General features: G+C 48.6%; 1 protein-coding gene across 1 annotated transcript; it reads left to right on the forward strand.

Moving 5' to 3' along the window:
* Nucleotides 1–6,435: 6,435 nt before the first annotated feature.
* SVOPL (SVOP-like) lies at nucleotides 6,436–14,093 on the forward strand (the record flags this gene model as incomplete). The annotated part of the gene is made up of 8 exons (XM_010009336.1): nucleotides 6,436–6,514; nucleotides 7,601–7,692; nucleotides 8,687–8,785; nucleotides 9,230–9,301; nucleotides 9,405–9,529; nucleotides 10,999–11,062; nucleotides 12,463–12,588; nucleotides 13,965–14,093. Coding segments are annotated over exons 1-8 (786 nt in total), but the record flags the coding sequence as incomplete, so codon positions are not given.
* Nucleotides 14,094–14,761: the final 668 nt, after the last annotated feature.

The following is a 14,761-nucleotide window of genomic DNA, read 5'->3' on the forward strand; positions in this document are numbered from 1 at the left end:
GCCAATTTATTTATCTCTATTGACTTGTTTCTCACTGGAGACTTAACTCCCCATGTGCTGTATTTTTCAAGTTGGGAATGTTACGGTAGACCATAGAAATGCTAATACCTAATGAACAGAAAGAAGAGGGGAATCAAAACAGTTGAGAATAATTTGAAGTATTGATGTACTGTGAACTTCCTAAATATTCATGAATTACTAGTCTTTAAAACTGAATAGTGCTAACCATAGAATCGCAGAATGGTTTGGGTCGGAAGGGACTTCAAAGATCATCTGGCTCCAAGACCCTGCCATGGGCAGGGACACCTTCCACTAGACCAGGTTCCTCAAAGCCCCATCCGACCTGGCCTTGAACACTGAGGGGATGGGGCAGCCACAGCTTCTCTGGGCACCCTGTGCCAATATAACACTATTTTTTATTAACCGCAGATGATACAAAATATCAACACAGCACACCAATGGATCTGGGAGGTGACAGTGCTCCCTTCCATGGGGTGTGACCAAACAAGCTGTATTTTCAAACTTCACAGTCCTGATACCCAGCTCTACCAAAGAAACCCACCTGGGAGTTTTGCCAGCAGGACACACAGTGTGGCAGTCACCAAGGGCCATGCACGTGTGCAGAAGTCAGGCTTGAGAGCTACCTTCCTGCTACATTGCCCCAGGCAAGGCAGTTGTTCCGCTTCTTGCCTTGCGGTCTCAAGAAGCCATACTGGTATTGGGCAGTGGTTACCAACAGACATGTGAGCCTTTTTCCCTTTTAACAACAGCTTGGGTTTGAAGCAGCAGCTGGAGCTGAGAAGTGAGAACAGGAGTGTGTCTATGACCCATGCGTAGCCTCATGTCACTGGTTCTTTAGGCATGGATAACCTACGGTAACAAAAACCACATGGATGTGGATGCAACTGGTTTCACAGTTGCTTGGTGTGTGCACATCACTTTTGTTTCTTTCTTCCAGCCTGTTCTGTTTGTTACTATTCAGGAGAAAAGCTGTCATGAAGCAAGAAAGGCCAAACTAGTTTGATGCATTACAAAACACAGAGAAAACAATTTGCTTTATGAAACAGTGGGCGTATATTCTGCACAAACATATTTTATCTTCATTGCACCCAACCATGTGATTGCAATGAAACTGAGAAGGTGTTTACCTGAAACAGAATATCTGTTCCTTTTAGAGCTTCTTGGTGTTTTGCTTTTTGTCTGAGGTTTCCATTTTAAACAGGAAATACAAGTTATCCTGTGCATACTGCAGGTGACAAGATGCTCTGTTGTTTGCTGTACTGAACAGCTATTCAAACATTTGGCTTAATTCTGTATTCAGCTCTCCCTTTCTGTGTGCAGCTGAGTAATGCAGCAGAGCCTGTGGCTCGCTCACTTGAGCATTCATGATACGAGGATGGCACTTCCCCACTCCATAAGAGGACCAAGCCCACTTATCATCAGGGAGCATTCAGACAGAATGCTGCTGGAAGGCAGGGTTGTTCTTGCACACTTTAAGGAGAGCCCTGGCTTTCATCTGGGTTGTTTTTAAGACTTCTTTTAAACCCCACAAATGTTCCAGAGAGTGCCTTGTTTTTAAAAGGTTTTCTTGCAGAAGATGGGGGGGAATTTTGGAGTAGAGCAGTGACAACCCATTCCCCTGTGCAGCTATTAAGCTGAATGGGACCATGTTTGCTTGCTGGTTCTGTGCATGTGGCCACCAGATGTGGTCAGATCTAGCAGAGACCACTGTCACAGACTTGTAGACCTTGGTACAACACCCCCATGTCTTTGTCTGAACTTCACCCATTGCTAGAGGAGGTGAGATTTGTAATTACCTGACTGGGAACTCTTCAGTGTGCTCCCCCAAGGTGGACTTGGGATCAGTGCCTAGGGAGGAATGGGTGCTTCTGGATCCAAAGCTCATCCCATCGCTAGGAAGGTATTTTGGTTTTGAGAGCTGGTGACATGGGTTATATTATTTTGTAGGAAAGTATATGAAAAGCCTCAGTGAATGACCATGTAGGAAGGGAAAGGGATAACAAAATCAATCAAACTGGTGTCAAGTCACTCACACTCATTCTCTCCTGGATTTTTAATTCCTTCTCATGAGAGCCATTGCTGTGTGTGGCCAGGCCCTCCCGCCAGGACAACTTTGGTGATGTGAAGGATCAGAAAGGCCAGGTATCGAGTTCTTGTCCAGCCTCTTTGGTCCTCTGGACTGTTGATGATGAACTGGCTTTTGGACTGAGTTCTCATAAACTTCAGGAGTCAACTGTTTCTCGAAGCCCGGCCTCTGGCTCCTGCAGCAAACAGTGCTTTCCTCGGTGTTTACTCATACGATGGCTCTCCATCATGTCCATGGCCAGCATGGAGACCTTTCTTCTCACCCTCGTTCTTTTGTTTCTCCTGGAGCTTTCACACATGTAGACATTTCCATTTGTGCTTTGCTCTGGTCAGTCTTTGCATTTCCCTGGCAAATAACTAAAATACCATGAAGTGGTTAAAAAAATGTAATAGACATAGTATCCCTTTGTTCAATCCCAAACACCTGGGCCTGAGAGCTCCTATCTTTGGCTAAGTTCACTGGTACTTTGGTCATTATTATTATATTTATTTTATATTATATTATTATATTTGGTCATTATTGTCATGCCTTGGGTGACATGGTCTAGTGTGGGGTGTCCCTGTCCCTGCAGTGGGGGTGGAACTAGATGATCTTAAGGTCCTTTCCAACCCAAACCATTCTATGGTTCTATGCTGGGAAGCTGGAATGCCTAAACATCTGCACCCTCCTGTGGTTGCACGCATGCTGTCTGAGTTTTTGCAATGAAAACATAATGGTATGGATCTGGCAGCCTGGATCATGCATCTAGTTCAGCAGATGCCAATAATGGCTGTAGCTGAATATTGGATATTATTAAGAAGAAAATGTAAAATAAGGCTGTTAAATAGCATATGTTGGCTGGTAGAAGATGTCTTCCAGATGCTTGGAAACATGATATTTAGCATGGGAGCTACACGCTTTGATAAAACTATTGCAGCATTGCTGCCAGCTCAGTGTAGGTATTTCAAAACAGAAGGATTTGGGAACCCTCATGAGGGAGAGAGAAAAAAACATCTCAGTGTCTTTGCTAGCTTTCAGCAATGTGAATGCTCTTGAGTAGTAAAGGTTGACATAGATGCTCCTAGTCTATAGCACAATACCTATCATAACTCAGATTTACTGACCAACACAACCTGGAGCACTGAGATTTGCTGCATGGTAAGGTCAGTATCACTGTGGCAGTTTAAGTCATGAATGCTCCCTGCAGTTTGTACTTGGTCATGAAATTTAGGATGAAGCAGATGAATAGGTCTAACTTCTTTCATGGTGCTGGCACCTCAGTTGGTTTCATCTGGCCTAAGAGGGGCTGGTGGCTGCTTATGGCTTTGCAGGGGATGGAAAAGGCACCTTACAGGGGCATTGGTGCTTCAGGACCTGCCCCTGAAACCTGTCAGCTAAAATCTTGCTGGTGTTGCAATAGAGATGTCTCCCCAGCGCCCTCCCTCCATCTCCCTGAGGTCATCCCCACGAGAAGGGATGGGCAAGCACCATCACCTGTTGTGGATAGCCCCAGTGGAGGACCTGTAGGTGCCACAGGACTAGCACAAGTCAGCACTGGGACACCCCACCAGCAGGGTATAGGCAGGTGGAGAGGGACCCGCCTGTACCCAGCAGGGAGGAAATCTGACTCTCAGGACCTGGATCCCAAAACCACAGCACCATCAGCACTGCAAGAAGAAAATAGAAGGAAAAGAAAACAGCCAGAAAAGGTAAGTTCTGCTCCTCCGTGCCTGAGACACTGCAGAGTTAAGAAAGCTTCACTTGAAAAGAGAAAAAGTATTTAATCAAGCCTTGGCTTAATAGTGGGGGTATCTGATCATTTGTATGTCATGTGCAGAAGCTCTCTGACTCTACTGACAGAATTCCCAGCTGGTCTCACTCACGGCATTGCAGACTGTGTGCCCTTCGTGGCCTCGCAGCCCTCTGGTGTGGGATCACAGCATCTCTCCGCCAGGTCCCAGCGGCAGTTTCACTGCACTCTTAGTTGCTTCCCTCTGGATACAGGATCGCTATTTTCCCTGCCAGCAGCAGCTTTCTCACTGCTGGTCTTTTTGCTCATGTAATTGGTATTTAGTATTTTCAGCGGGATTTACAAATAGTGGCAAACTTGTGGCTCCCCAAAGAGGTGTAGTACATATTAGCTACTCCCTCAAGGCAAACAGGGCTGCAAAAGTTTGGGATGATCAAACTGTGGGTTTGGTAGGAGCAGTTAGGAGGTTTACTGAAGTGTTGCATCTAAATCTCTGTCTTTTGAACATAAATGCTATGTCAGAGTGTACAGTGCCAGGGACTTACCTTAACAGTAAGACAATAGGCTTCTTGTCTGCCTATGGATGAGTGAATTTTGCTCCAGCTGCCCCAATATTTGGGCAGAGGGGGATGCAGATGCTTCCACAGATTGCTGGTGTTAGCTGAGATGCTTAGAACAGGTATCCCATCTGCTCACCCACTGCTATTTGAGAGCAGGATGTGCCTCCCACAGGTGCAACCCACCATCTTGATGCCTCTGAGGGTGTCTTTGCTACTCTGGGGTGTCAAGTGGCACTGCACCCTTCTGCTTGAGCACCTGAGCCTCGCTGGAGGATCCACATAGCAGTGCCAGGGATTAGGGCTTCCTCCCCTTTTCTGGAAGAGCTGCAGCACTTCCCAGAATGGTGGCATGTGGCCCAGAGTGGGTGAGTGCCAGTGAAACACACCAGTGCTTCTCAGCAAAAATTAGCAGAGTATCCCAGCACCAGGAAGGGTGGGCAGGGCCCAGGGCTGGATCCTTGTCCTGGATATGCCCCAGTGCCCAGGGCCATACTCACCAAAGGCTTCAGAAGACAGCAGCTGTCTAACCAGACACAGGTGTGACGTGGCAGCTGAAGGCAGAATGTGGTGGCAGGTTTCTAATCATAAAGAAACAGAACAGGAGAAAAGCAGGTCCACAGACTTTGTTGTTGCAGAGCCCTTTGTGATTCAGCCACACAGTAAAGCTTTACCTCTTCTCCTGGGCTCTTCCAAGCACCTTGTTTGGTTGCTTCTGAGCCAGTTCCACTTGGAAATTGTCCCTAGCTGGCGGTCAGCTGGTGGCACTGTGTGCTGCTGGCAGCTATTGCTGCCTCTGATTACACTGCTAAGAAACAGTTGTAAGCAACATCCTACGCATCCTCTTGCGTGTGCTGGACTGTAATGATCTGTAACAGCAAGGTCAGTGTATGTGACCCAACCGACTAATCTGCCAATAGCCCTTAATGACCTCCTTATAAATGTGCCACAATATAATGCTTTTAAGGTATCCAGCTTGGGAGTGCTTTCTGTGCTTTCTGTGTTCGTACTGCCCTCTATCTCAGCTCTATCCCTCTATCTCAAGGATTTTGTATCTTATATTTAACCCTCTCAGTCATCAATTCCCTCAAGCTTTCAACTTACTGCAGCATCCCCAGTCACTGCTGGGTGGCTTTGAATGCTGCCTGCACCAAGCCCAGCACCCCTGAAGGGAGGTAATCAAAGGAAAGGGTGTCATCAAATTGAAGACATGTTGAGCACTCAGCAGGGAAGCTTGTGGGTTAAAGCAAGTGGTGTGCTTAATGCCTGCCCTGGGATTAAGACAAGCTTTTCTGACCAGGAAAAGTGGCTATGATCAGGCCAAGGGATCTAGCACTGGAAAACAGAAACATGGGTGGAGGAAGCCAGCTCTCCCCTGTTGCAATCCAGAACACATGACTGTGTTTCTTGACCTGAGAGGATGGGGATTAGTGCAGCGGGGTGTGAGGCAGAGGATCGGGTTTGCTACCCTGCTCCTTGGCACAGCTATTCCCACTCGCTGGCTCTGCCTCAGTGGGTGCTCCCATGAGCAATTACAGAGTGCACCAGCACCTCTACAGCCCTCTCAACCCCAGCTCCCAAGTGGCAGCAGTTTCTGCCTTCAACAGGGGCAACCTGCTGCCAGTCATGTCATGTCTTGGCTCTTGTAGATGCAGCATCTTTCACCTGCCTCTGCATTTCACTCTCCTCTGGGCTGGGGAAATCATCATACACTCTGTTAGTAGGTCTCCAGTCTTCCCTAAGGCAATCCCTGGACATCCCATAAAAATGGCCAGTGCAATGCAGTGAGTGTTCTCTGTCTGTCCAAGTAACTTACCTTGTGAAGTTTCTATGTATTTTTTACCAAACCCACTATGGGATGGGACATGTCCCAGTAGCTGCTTGAAACAAACTCATGTTTGAGCATATCTGAATGTTTGCACTCCAGCACAGGAAACTGCTTTGCTGGCTTATAGCTCGAATGACTCTGTGACTGCCCAGAGGTTTCACAGTCAAATCCCAGCCGTGCTTGACAGTGAAGGTGGACCCCAGCAGGAGCTGAGATGGCCACTGCACCAGAAGAGGCAGAAAATACCATCGGTCTGGAGGAAATCCACATGGAGAGACAAGAACCCTCAAAAGGTGGGTTGGTGTTGGCAGGACTAGAAATTTGAGTCCTCATTTAGCTGGGGTAGAGAGAGGGTCCCCAGCCCTGACACTCCAGCTACCTAAAACCAGTGAACATGGAAACACAAGTGTCAGCTTTGTACTGCTCTTCTCCCATCCCAGCTATCAGGCTGGTGGCTGCTACCTGTGGTGGTGGGCACAGCTGGCTTGGCTTTTCTAAGGCCTCTGCTTTGTGTAAACATTTTATTATGTTGGTAATTCAAGGATTCTTTTATTTTTAGCAAATAAGTAAATGCATTCTACTTCAAAAGGATTTTAAAGTGAAAAAAAGAATTGTAGAAAACCATTAAAAAGAAAGGTCTGCATTTGCAAAAAATAGTTTTCTCATGAAATTCTTCAGTAAGTTCTGTTCCATTTCAGAGGTAATGTTGATAGGTTTGAGATGACTTAGTTTGGAGATAAATGACCTGACAGAAAAATTTACACAGCTCTGACTTCACCTAAATAAGAGCTTAAAAGCATACATACACTGAAAGCTTTCTGCCAGGTCTGTTTATAAAGGCACCCTAGCCCTGATCTTGGGTTGCTTTTGTTTGATCTTGAAACAGGATGGAAAAGTCAGGAATAAAGGCTTAGGAGACAAAACTGAGCCTAGAGCTCCCGGCTGTGGTTTTCTTGCAGGGTTTTGGGGCTGGGGCAGCCCTTGGCTCACACTGCCCATGCGGGGAGTGGGCCCATACCCCAGGAGTGCAGCGGGACTGAGCCTCATGGCAGTTTGCGCAAGGAAAGGGAGTACACCAGTAGGCGGACTCCAAGCCATGGGTTTCCAAAGCATCTGGGGTAATTCAGTACAAGGCTGTCCTTCCTCCATGCCCATGTCCTCTTCCTTGCTGGCTGCTATTTCAGTAACCCCCTGACATGCCCAGCCACCAGCATGCCTGGGACTGGTCAGTGGACACACAACTGGTAGATGTTTCCAGCCTTTTTCCTGGTGTGGTCCCACAGTGGCATGGAGAACACTGATATTTCATACAATTTGACTGCTGACATGGGGTTGTTTTTTTGGGTTTTTTTGTCTCTTTCTTTCCCTTTGGTGTTCAGGACAGAAGACATATACAGTGGAAGAAGCTGTGGAAACCATTGGGTTCGGCAGGTTCCACATTGTGCTTTTCCTGATCATGGGCAGCACTGGGGTAGGTATCTGCAGCCATCTGCACTGGCCCAAAAAACACTTTCCTCATTTTCCATATTATGTGTGGTACCAACCATAAGCACCATATTGCAGCCCATTTTTTTCACATGTACCTTCTCAAGCAGGATTTCTGCTGTTGTCATCTTTGCCCAAAATAGATCTTGGCCACAAGTGACATTGTTATTTCAGGGCAAAGCTGAGCAGGATGGCTTAGAGCATCCTGGCCTGGCCCCTGTCCCGGAGCACTGTCCCACTGGGCAGCACTGAAGAGCTGTGTCTTCAGTAGCACCTGAGGGTTAGGTTCAGCCTCCCAACAGCATTTTTCAAGCCTTTCCCAGGGCACCCAAACCCTGTAAAATCTGGCTGTTGTCCTCTCACCCTTGGCTACCCAAAAACCTTCCCAACTGTCAGGATCTTGCCAATTAGGTCTGATTTGTGAACCGAGGCAAAAGCTTGAGGCCAGGCTGGGGTAAAGATGCAATGGGGCCATATCCATGAGAATCACTGCAGCTGAGATGTAAAAGCCTCTAGCTATGTGTAAATGATAGTCTCATTTCTTAACTGAAGCCAGCTGCTGGGGCAAACAGCCAATAGAGCAATGAAGTTTTTAATAAAAAACAGTTTTAAGAGGTCATCTTTGTGCTAGGTGCCTGAAGTCACAGCTAAGTACCTAACCAAGCAGCTTGGTTTCCAGAGATAGTTGGACATCTTCCACTAGCACATCCTTCTGGAAAGGATGAGTCTTTCCAGTCTTCCTAGTTACACAGTGTACCTAGATATCTGCTTTCTAGGTACACCTTTCTCCACTCTCCTTCCTGTTTTCAAGTGCTTATGCCTTCCAGATCAGGCACAGGATTCCAACCATTATGGAGACATCTTGGCTTTACAGGGCTGTTTTGATGTGATGGGACTGCCATAGCTGCAGTCTTGGTAGGATTGAGGGACTTTCCCCTGTGGGCTTCTCTTCTTGCTAACCTGCACACTTGTTCCTAAAGGTGGCTGAAGCCATGGAGATCATGCTAATAGCTGTTGTGTCCCCTCTCATCCGATGTGAGTGGCAGCTTCAAGACTGGCAGGTGGCTTTAGTGACAACGGTGAGTGACTTGTGTTCCCCCCATGCAGGTCATCCACCATGTGGTCATTGTCAGGGCACTGCCACAGGCTTTGTAAAGTACATTTATAAAGGGACCAAATAAATTCCTAGGGTCTTCTCTCAGGGACAAGAACTGTAGGAAAACAGAAAGTGAGCTGTTGTGAGCACGCATCCATGCCCAGAACTGTAATACCAAAACAAGCCCCCACTTCCATATTCTTATTTTGAAGTCCTTGCCATCCAACCCCCATTTTTGAGGGCTGAAGCAGTGAGTGCCTACTTGGAGGAAGCCAACCCCTGATGAAAGCCACCTTGCTCATGGTTCTGGCACTGCAGTTCATCTTGCTGCTTGGAGAGCATTCATCTCACCCACAGTTCAAAGAGCAGAGCTGCCTCATGCTGCTTGGGAGTGGGCCCTCCACAGCTGTGTTTCAATTCCCTTTAGATGGTGTTTTTTGGCTACATGGTCTTCAGCATAGTGCTCGGGCTGCTGGCCGACAGGTATGGCCGCTGGAAGGTGAGTGGGTGCCAAGGGGTGCATGTCCTTTCCTGAGCCCCACAGGAGCCATGCACCCCACTGAGCCCATGGTCTGATGACCCTTATTTTTCCCTTTTTTCAGATTCTGCTGCTCTCATTCCTCTGGGCAGCCTATTTCTCCCTGCTGACCTCCTTTGCCCCATCCTACATCTGGTTCGTGTTCTTGCGGGCCATGGTAGGAGGTGGCGTGTCGGGCCACGCACAAGGGTAAGGTTGTGCTTCACACCTTGTGGCACAGGCAGAAGCAAGCCAGCCTCCATGGGGAGGTTAGCAGGGGCACCCATGGGCCCAGAAGGGCTGAGTTCCTGGGTTTGCAGCAAGAAAGGCTCTTCAGCTCATTTTGGCTGCCCTTGTCAGTGCGCCTGCTTTCCCCTGTGCTGAGCCTGATAAGCCGTGGCTGTGCTGCGACCTGGAGGAGATGGCTGGGAAGGGGCCTCCATGGGGGCTGGAAGAGGAAAGGGGAGCAAATTCCCACATCGCCTTAAAACAAAATGCTGTTCTGTAACTTCAGTGAAGCCCAGTTGATTGACCTAAACTGCAGTTCCCAAGGACTCACCGAACCCTGGAATAGAGGAGGCAGCTGGTTTACATTAAGCCAGTGACAGAGGGATTATTAAACACATATAAAACCAATTAGACAGGTAACAGATGAGCAAACGCTGCTTCCTCGTTAAGTTGTCACAGCAATTCTGCTTAAGTAGCAAATTTTTCTTGAACTGATGGAAAACGTTCCCATTTCAATGAAACTTTTTGCCCTGCTGGGGTGGAAAGGGGGACATGGAGGGGGAGAGCAGAAATTCACAGTATGAGCAACCACTGTCCTAGGAGCCTGGGAAAAGAAATTGTTTCTTTCAGCTCTCTCAGGGAGAGCATCTTCCATGGCTCCATGGAGCCTGGTTGCTGCCCAGGCAGAAAAACCCAAACCAGTTGTGTTGACCCAAAAGCCCTTTGCCAAGGGAAGGGCAAGAGGGAGATAGGTGCTGGTGGGAGGAAAAGGCACCCTGCGCCTGCATCCCACATCTGCTGAGCTCCCAGCACTGCCTCCTTCACAGGAGGGCCCCCATAGGCTGCTAATGAGCCTATTGAGGACGGAGGGAAATTGCACGAATTGCACATTTTATAAAACACTTTGACAGCTGAGATACAAGGAGCCAACATGGGTCTTTCCCCACCTCTCTCTCTTTTCAGCCAAGGAAGCACAATTCCCACCTGTGAACTTGAGAGCTGCCAGCGAGAGGTCCTCCCCCAGGGGCTATCCAGCCACTTGATAAAAAGTGGAATAGACTGTTTTCTTTAATGAAAAAGAACAATTCACCAAAAATTGTCCTTGCCTACAAACATACTCGATGCCTGTGCTGACACTTCAGTCACCCCACAGGACCTTCCCATAGGTTTCCTGATACACAGACTGCAGTGTTACCTGCCTGTATCCTACAGCCATGGCTGTGGGAAAGGATTCATGCTGTGCATCTCCCTTGCATGTCATTTGGTGCCCGAGTGGAAGGCATATTGAACCGGGATCCCCCATCTCTGGGTGCTGCTCAGTGGTGGAAGAGGGATGGTGGTCTGTCTACAGGCAGCAACATCCAGCACTGACTGAGCTGAACTGCTACTTGATTAGTATAGAAATTCGCACTGTTTATGTATTTCTGTATTTTTTCCCCCTTTTTTACTAGGCTTATCATAAAAACGGAATTTTTGCCCACCAAATACAGAGGATACATGTTGCCCTTATCTCAGGTAAGAGTGAGCACATTACTGTTTTTTCTAGCCCCAAGTCCCAGACGATTTGTCCTGCTGCTGTTTGGGAGCCAGATCTCCAGAACATCAGCCTTTCTCCCAGACTATTCACACACACATGTCTGGGTCTGAGTCCCAGAGTGTGGCAGCTGCATTACTAAAGGCAGCTGCCTGCAGAAGAGAGGCACTAACATCAAATAACTGGATGCTCCAACCACTGCATGTAGACTTTGAGTAATGGCTGGCACCATGGCTTTAACAGGGCCAGTGCTGATGGGCTGGTAGGCACTAGGGCTAGTGGCACTGCCAGCCTCCTCCAGGCCTGGGCTCACCCCCTCCTCTCTTTGGACCCCCATTGATAACAAGTGGTTAATAAGGTGATTCCCAGATGAGGTCCTAATCTGTGCCTCTCCCTGTCCCTGCACATTGGACATTGTGCAGGACAGGGGTGACACAGATTCCCAAATTTGGCCCCATACGTGCTGGGAGAGCTGTGCCCGCTTGCTGGGCAAAGACCACAGCAAGCATGACTTGGGTGGTTGCTTACGCCAGATTTCTGCAATGGGCACTTGCTGCATGTGCAAATGATCTGTGGAGGCCTCATCAAGCACATGAATCCATCTGACTGTTGAACCAGAAGTGTTTGCATACGGTCTTGGTGGAAGCAAATTTGCTTTTCATTACTGCTTGTTTGATGCCAGGGCTTGGTTACCAAAGTGTCATCAGAAACACAAGGTTTTATAAAAAGGAACAATGTTATTTATCCCCAGAAATTTGTTATTTCTGCACACAGATTACTCATGAACTTGTTGTGGCTCTTACGTGTTTGTTTGTGCTTTGTGTTGGCTGAGCTCCGTTGGGTGGTCCCCTGGAAAGGGATGCGTCTCCTGAATGGCAACAAGTGAACTTAGGGGAGGAATGTACATGCAGATCAGGGGCCAGATTCTCCATTGGTATAACTTCGCATTGAGTCTACTGGAGACCCACCAACTTCCAGCAGTGGAAATCTGGCCCACTTTTGCCTTTGGTGCTTGTAAATCTGCTGCATCCCTGCAGAGATTTAGACAAGAGGAAAATTCATGGGTATGAGCATTAGCAGAGCAGTAACTGGAAGGACAAAAGAAATGGCTTTAACTACAACATAACAGCAAGTGATTTGTTTTCATCTGGAGCTGATTAAGACTATCTTCAGCTGTCCCTCCCCAAATCTTTGTCTTCCATTCCATCTTTCTTTCAACCCAAACTGAGCTTCTCATGGATGCCATAGGATGGGTCAGTTTGAACTGCAGTGCTCCCCAGCACATATCCCCACCTATCCATGAAACCAGAACAAAAGGGAAGAAAACAAACAAATTATTGCCATGTGTATATGTTTTAACCTCTTCCCTTCCCTTGGAAAGGTGTTTTGGTTGGCAGGATCCATGTTAATCATTGGCCTGGCATCGGTGGTGAACCCAACCATCGGCTGGCGGTGGCTGATCAGAATCGCCTCCATCCCCGGCATACTTCTCATCCTGGTGTTCAAGGTAGGAAGAGCTTCCCTCCCCACTCCCTGCCACCAATCTGGCATCTCCCCAGGCACCAAGAGGCATCACCCTCCACCTCCCCCCAAACCTGGGGATGTCATAGAATCATACAATAGTTTGGGTTGGAAGGCACCTTCAAAAGTCATCTGGTCCAACCCCCCTGCAATGAGCAGGGCCATCTTCAACTAGATCAGGTTGCCCAGAACCACATCCAACCTGGCCTTGAATGTCTCCGGGGATGGCGCATCCACCACCTCTCTGGGAAACCTGTGCCAGTATTTTACCACTCTCCTTGTGTCCTCCTTTCACCACTGCAGCCCTCTCACCTGGGGGGCATGGGAAGGTCCTGATGACCTGGAGGGCTGCAGGTCAGATGCTGAGGAGATGTCACCCTGTGGGAGATGGCTTGGCTTTGCTCTGGGTTGCAAAGCCTCTGGCTTTGCTGCCCTGCTGTAGCCCTCCAGCACTCTGGACTCCAGTATCTGTGGTGCCAGCAGTACTCAGGCTACCATGGTGATGGGCCAGACACTGAGAGGAAGACAGGCTAGGCAGGGTATGCAAAAAATGGCAATACCTTCAGTCTAGTGCTGGCCACAGCGCACCCCCTTCGGGCTTTACATGTGTTAGGGCTGACGAATGAAGCCTCAGTGAAGTGTTCACAGAGCAAATGGGTGTCAGGGTCAACTGCAGCTTCCCCAGGTTTACTCATGCTTCAGGAATATCAGCCTCAGATATGGGGACAGCCTTATTTGAGGGGAGTGGTGTGAAAAATCCCTACTTACATGCCTGTAGAAGAGAAGGAATCCGTAACTCCTATTTTGGTGACACAGATGTAATCGTTTATAATATAATAGAACCATCATTTAATAAAAAGGTATCTTATTTTGGAAAGAGCACCAGGTGTGGGTGACCATTGCAAATGCTCGTTATGAGTGAGCTGGTTCCTAAATTTCATCCAATTCTTCCTTTTTTTTTAATGACCTTGCTGAGTCTTCCAAGACTTTCGCTCTAGTGACACGTGCCTCATCGTGCTTTAAAATTACAGTTAATAAGTGCTGTGTTTATTAGGTCTGTGTCTTTGGCTTCCACCTCTCACGAGTGCCTGCCACAGACAGCTCAGTAGCAGACCCCTGGGACATGGACCAAGAAATGGGTTTGCTGGGCAGGGTGAGCTGCCCAACATGAGGTGTGGGGAGCTGGGACACACAGGGATGCTCCAGGGCACAGCTGGGGAGGAGGACAGGCAAAAGGCTGCTCCAGCTCAGGTGGTGCCCTGTGCTAACCTGGCCAGGCTCCTGGGCATGACAGGAAGCTGTGAGGAGGCTTGTGTGGACAGAGAGGTGCAGAAAGACTTTCTGGTGCTGCTCTGCTTTCAGTTCATCCCAGAGTCGGCGCGGTACAACATATCCACGGGGAATGTGGCGGCTGCTCTGGCCACGCTGCAGAGGATAGCCAAGATGAACGGGGCGGTGATGCCTGAGGGGGTGCTGAGGGAGCCTGCCAAGGTAAGCTCGGCCCCTCTGTCCCGGGCAGGGCTGCTGGGATCTGAGGATTGTGGAGGGAGTGAGATGGCCGAGCACGTCTCACTGCTTCTCTCCCCCTCCTCGCCTGGTTTCATTCCAAACAGCTATTGAATATGATGAGGAAGATGTCATTTTTCTTTTGGAAAGAGGGTAATCTTGGGCCTCAAACTGGAATTGAGTTTTCTGGGGTTTTTGCATTCTTTGTGTTCACTCAGAAAAATACTGTGCTGAGAAAAGATCTGCTTCCTTTGCCACACAGAGGGCTCTTGGCACAGAGTGTTCTCCCTTGCTGCCCATCCATCCCCCAGGGGTGTCCCTGTGCCATGAGACTTGGGACCTGCCCCTTGGGGTCCCTCTCAGGGCTATGGCTGGTCAGGGTCCCAGCCATGAAGTCAATCCACGGCTCTCAGAGGCTTTTCCCAGCCCCTGGCTGGGCTTGTCCACTGGGTCCCAGCATGCAGGTCCCTGAATGTGGAGCCACGGACCAGCAGAAGAGGGTCAAAGCAGGAAAGGCCATTGCACAGCTACCACTGTTTCCACCTGTGAGCATCTGAGCACTCAGGAGTTGATTACTACTGGACCAGGATGCCCAAAACTGTGTGTGGATGCTGCAGAGAGGACAGGAGAGGAGCTGGGAGTCAGCATTACCC

The sequence above is a fragment of the Nestor notabilis genome, unplaced genomic scaffold, assembly GCF_000696875.1.
Source record: "Nestor notabilis isolate BGI_N333 unplaced genomic scaffold, ASM69687v1 scaffold1272, whole genome shotgun sequence".
NCBI classification, from domain to species: domain Eukaryota; kingdom Metazoa; phylum Chordata; class Aves; order Psittaciformes; family Psittacidae; genus Nestor; species Nestor notabilis.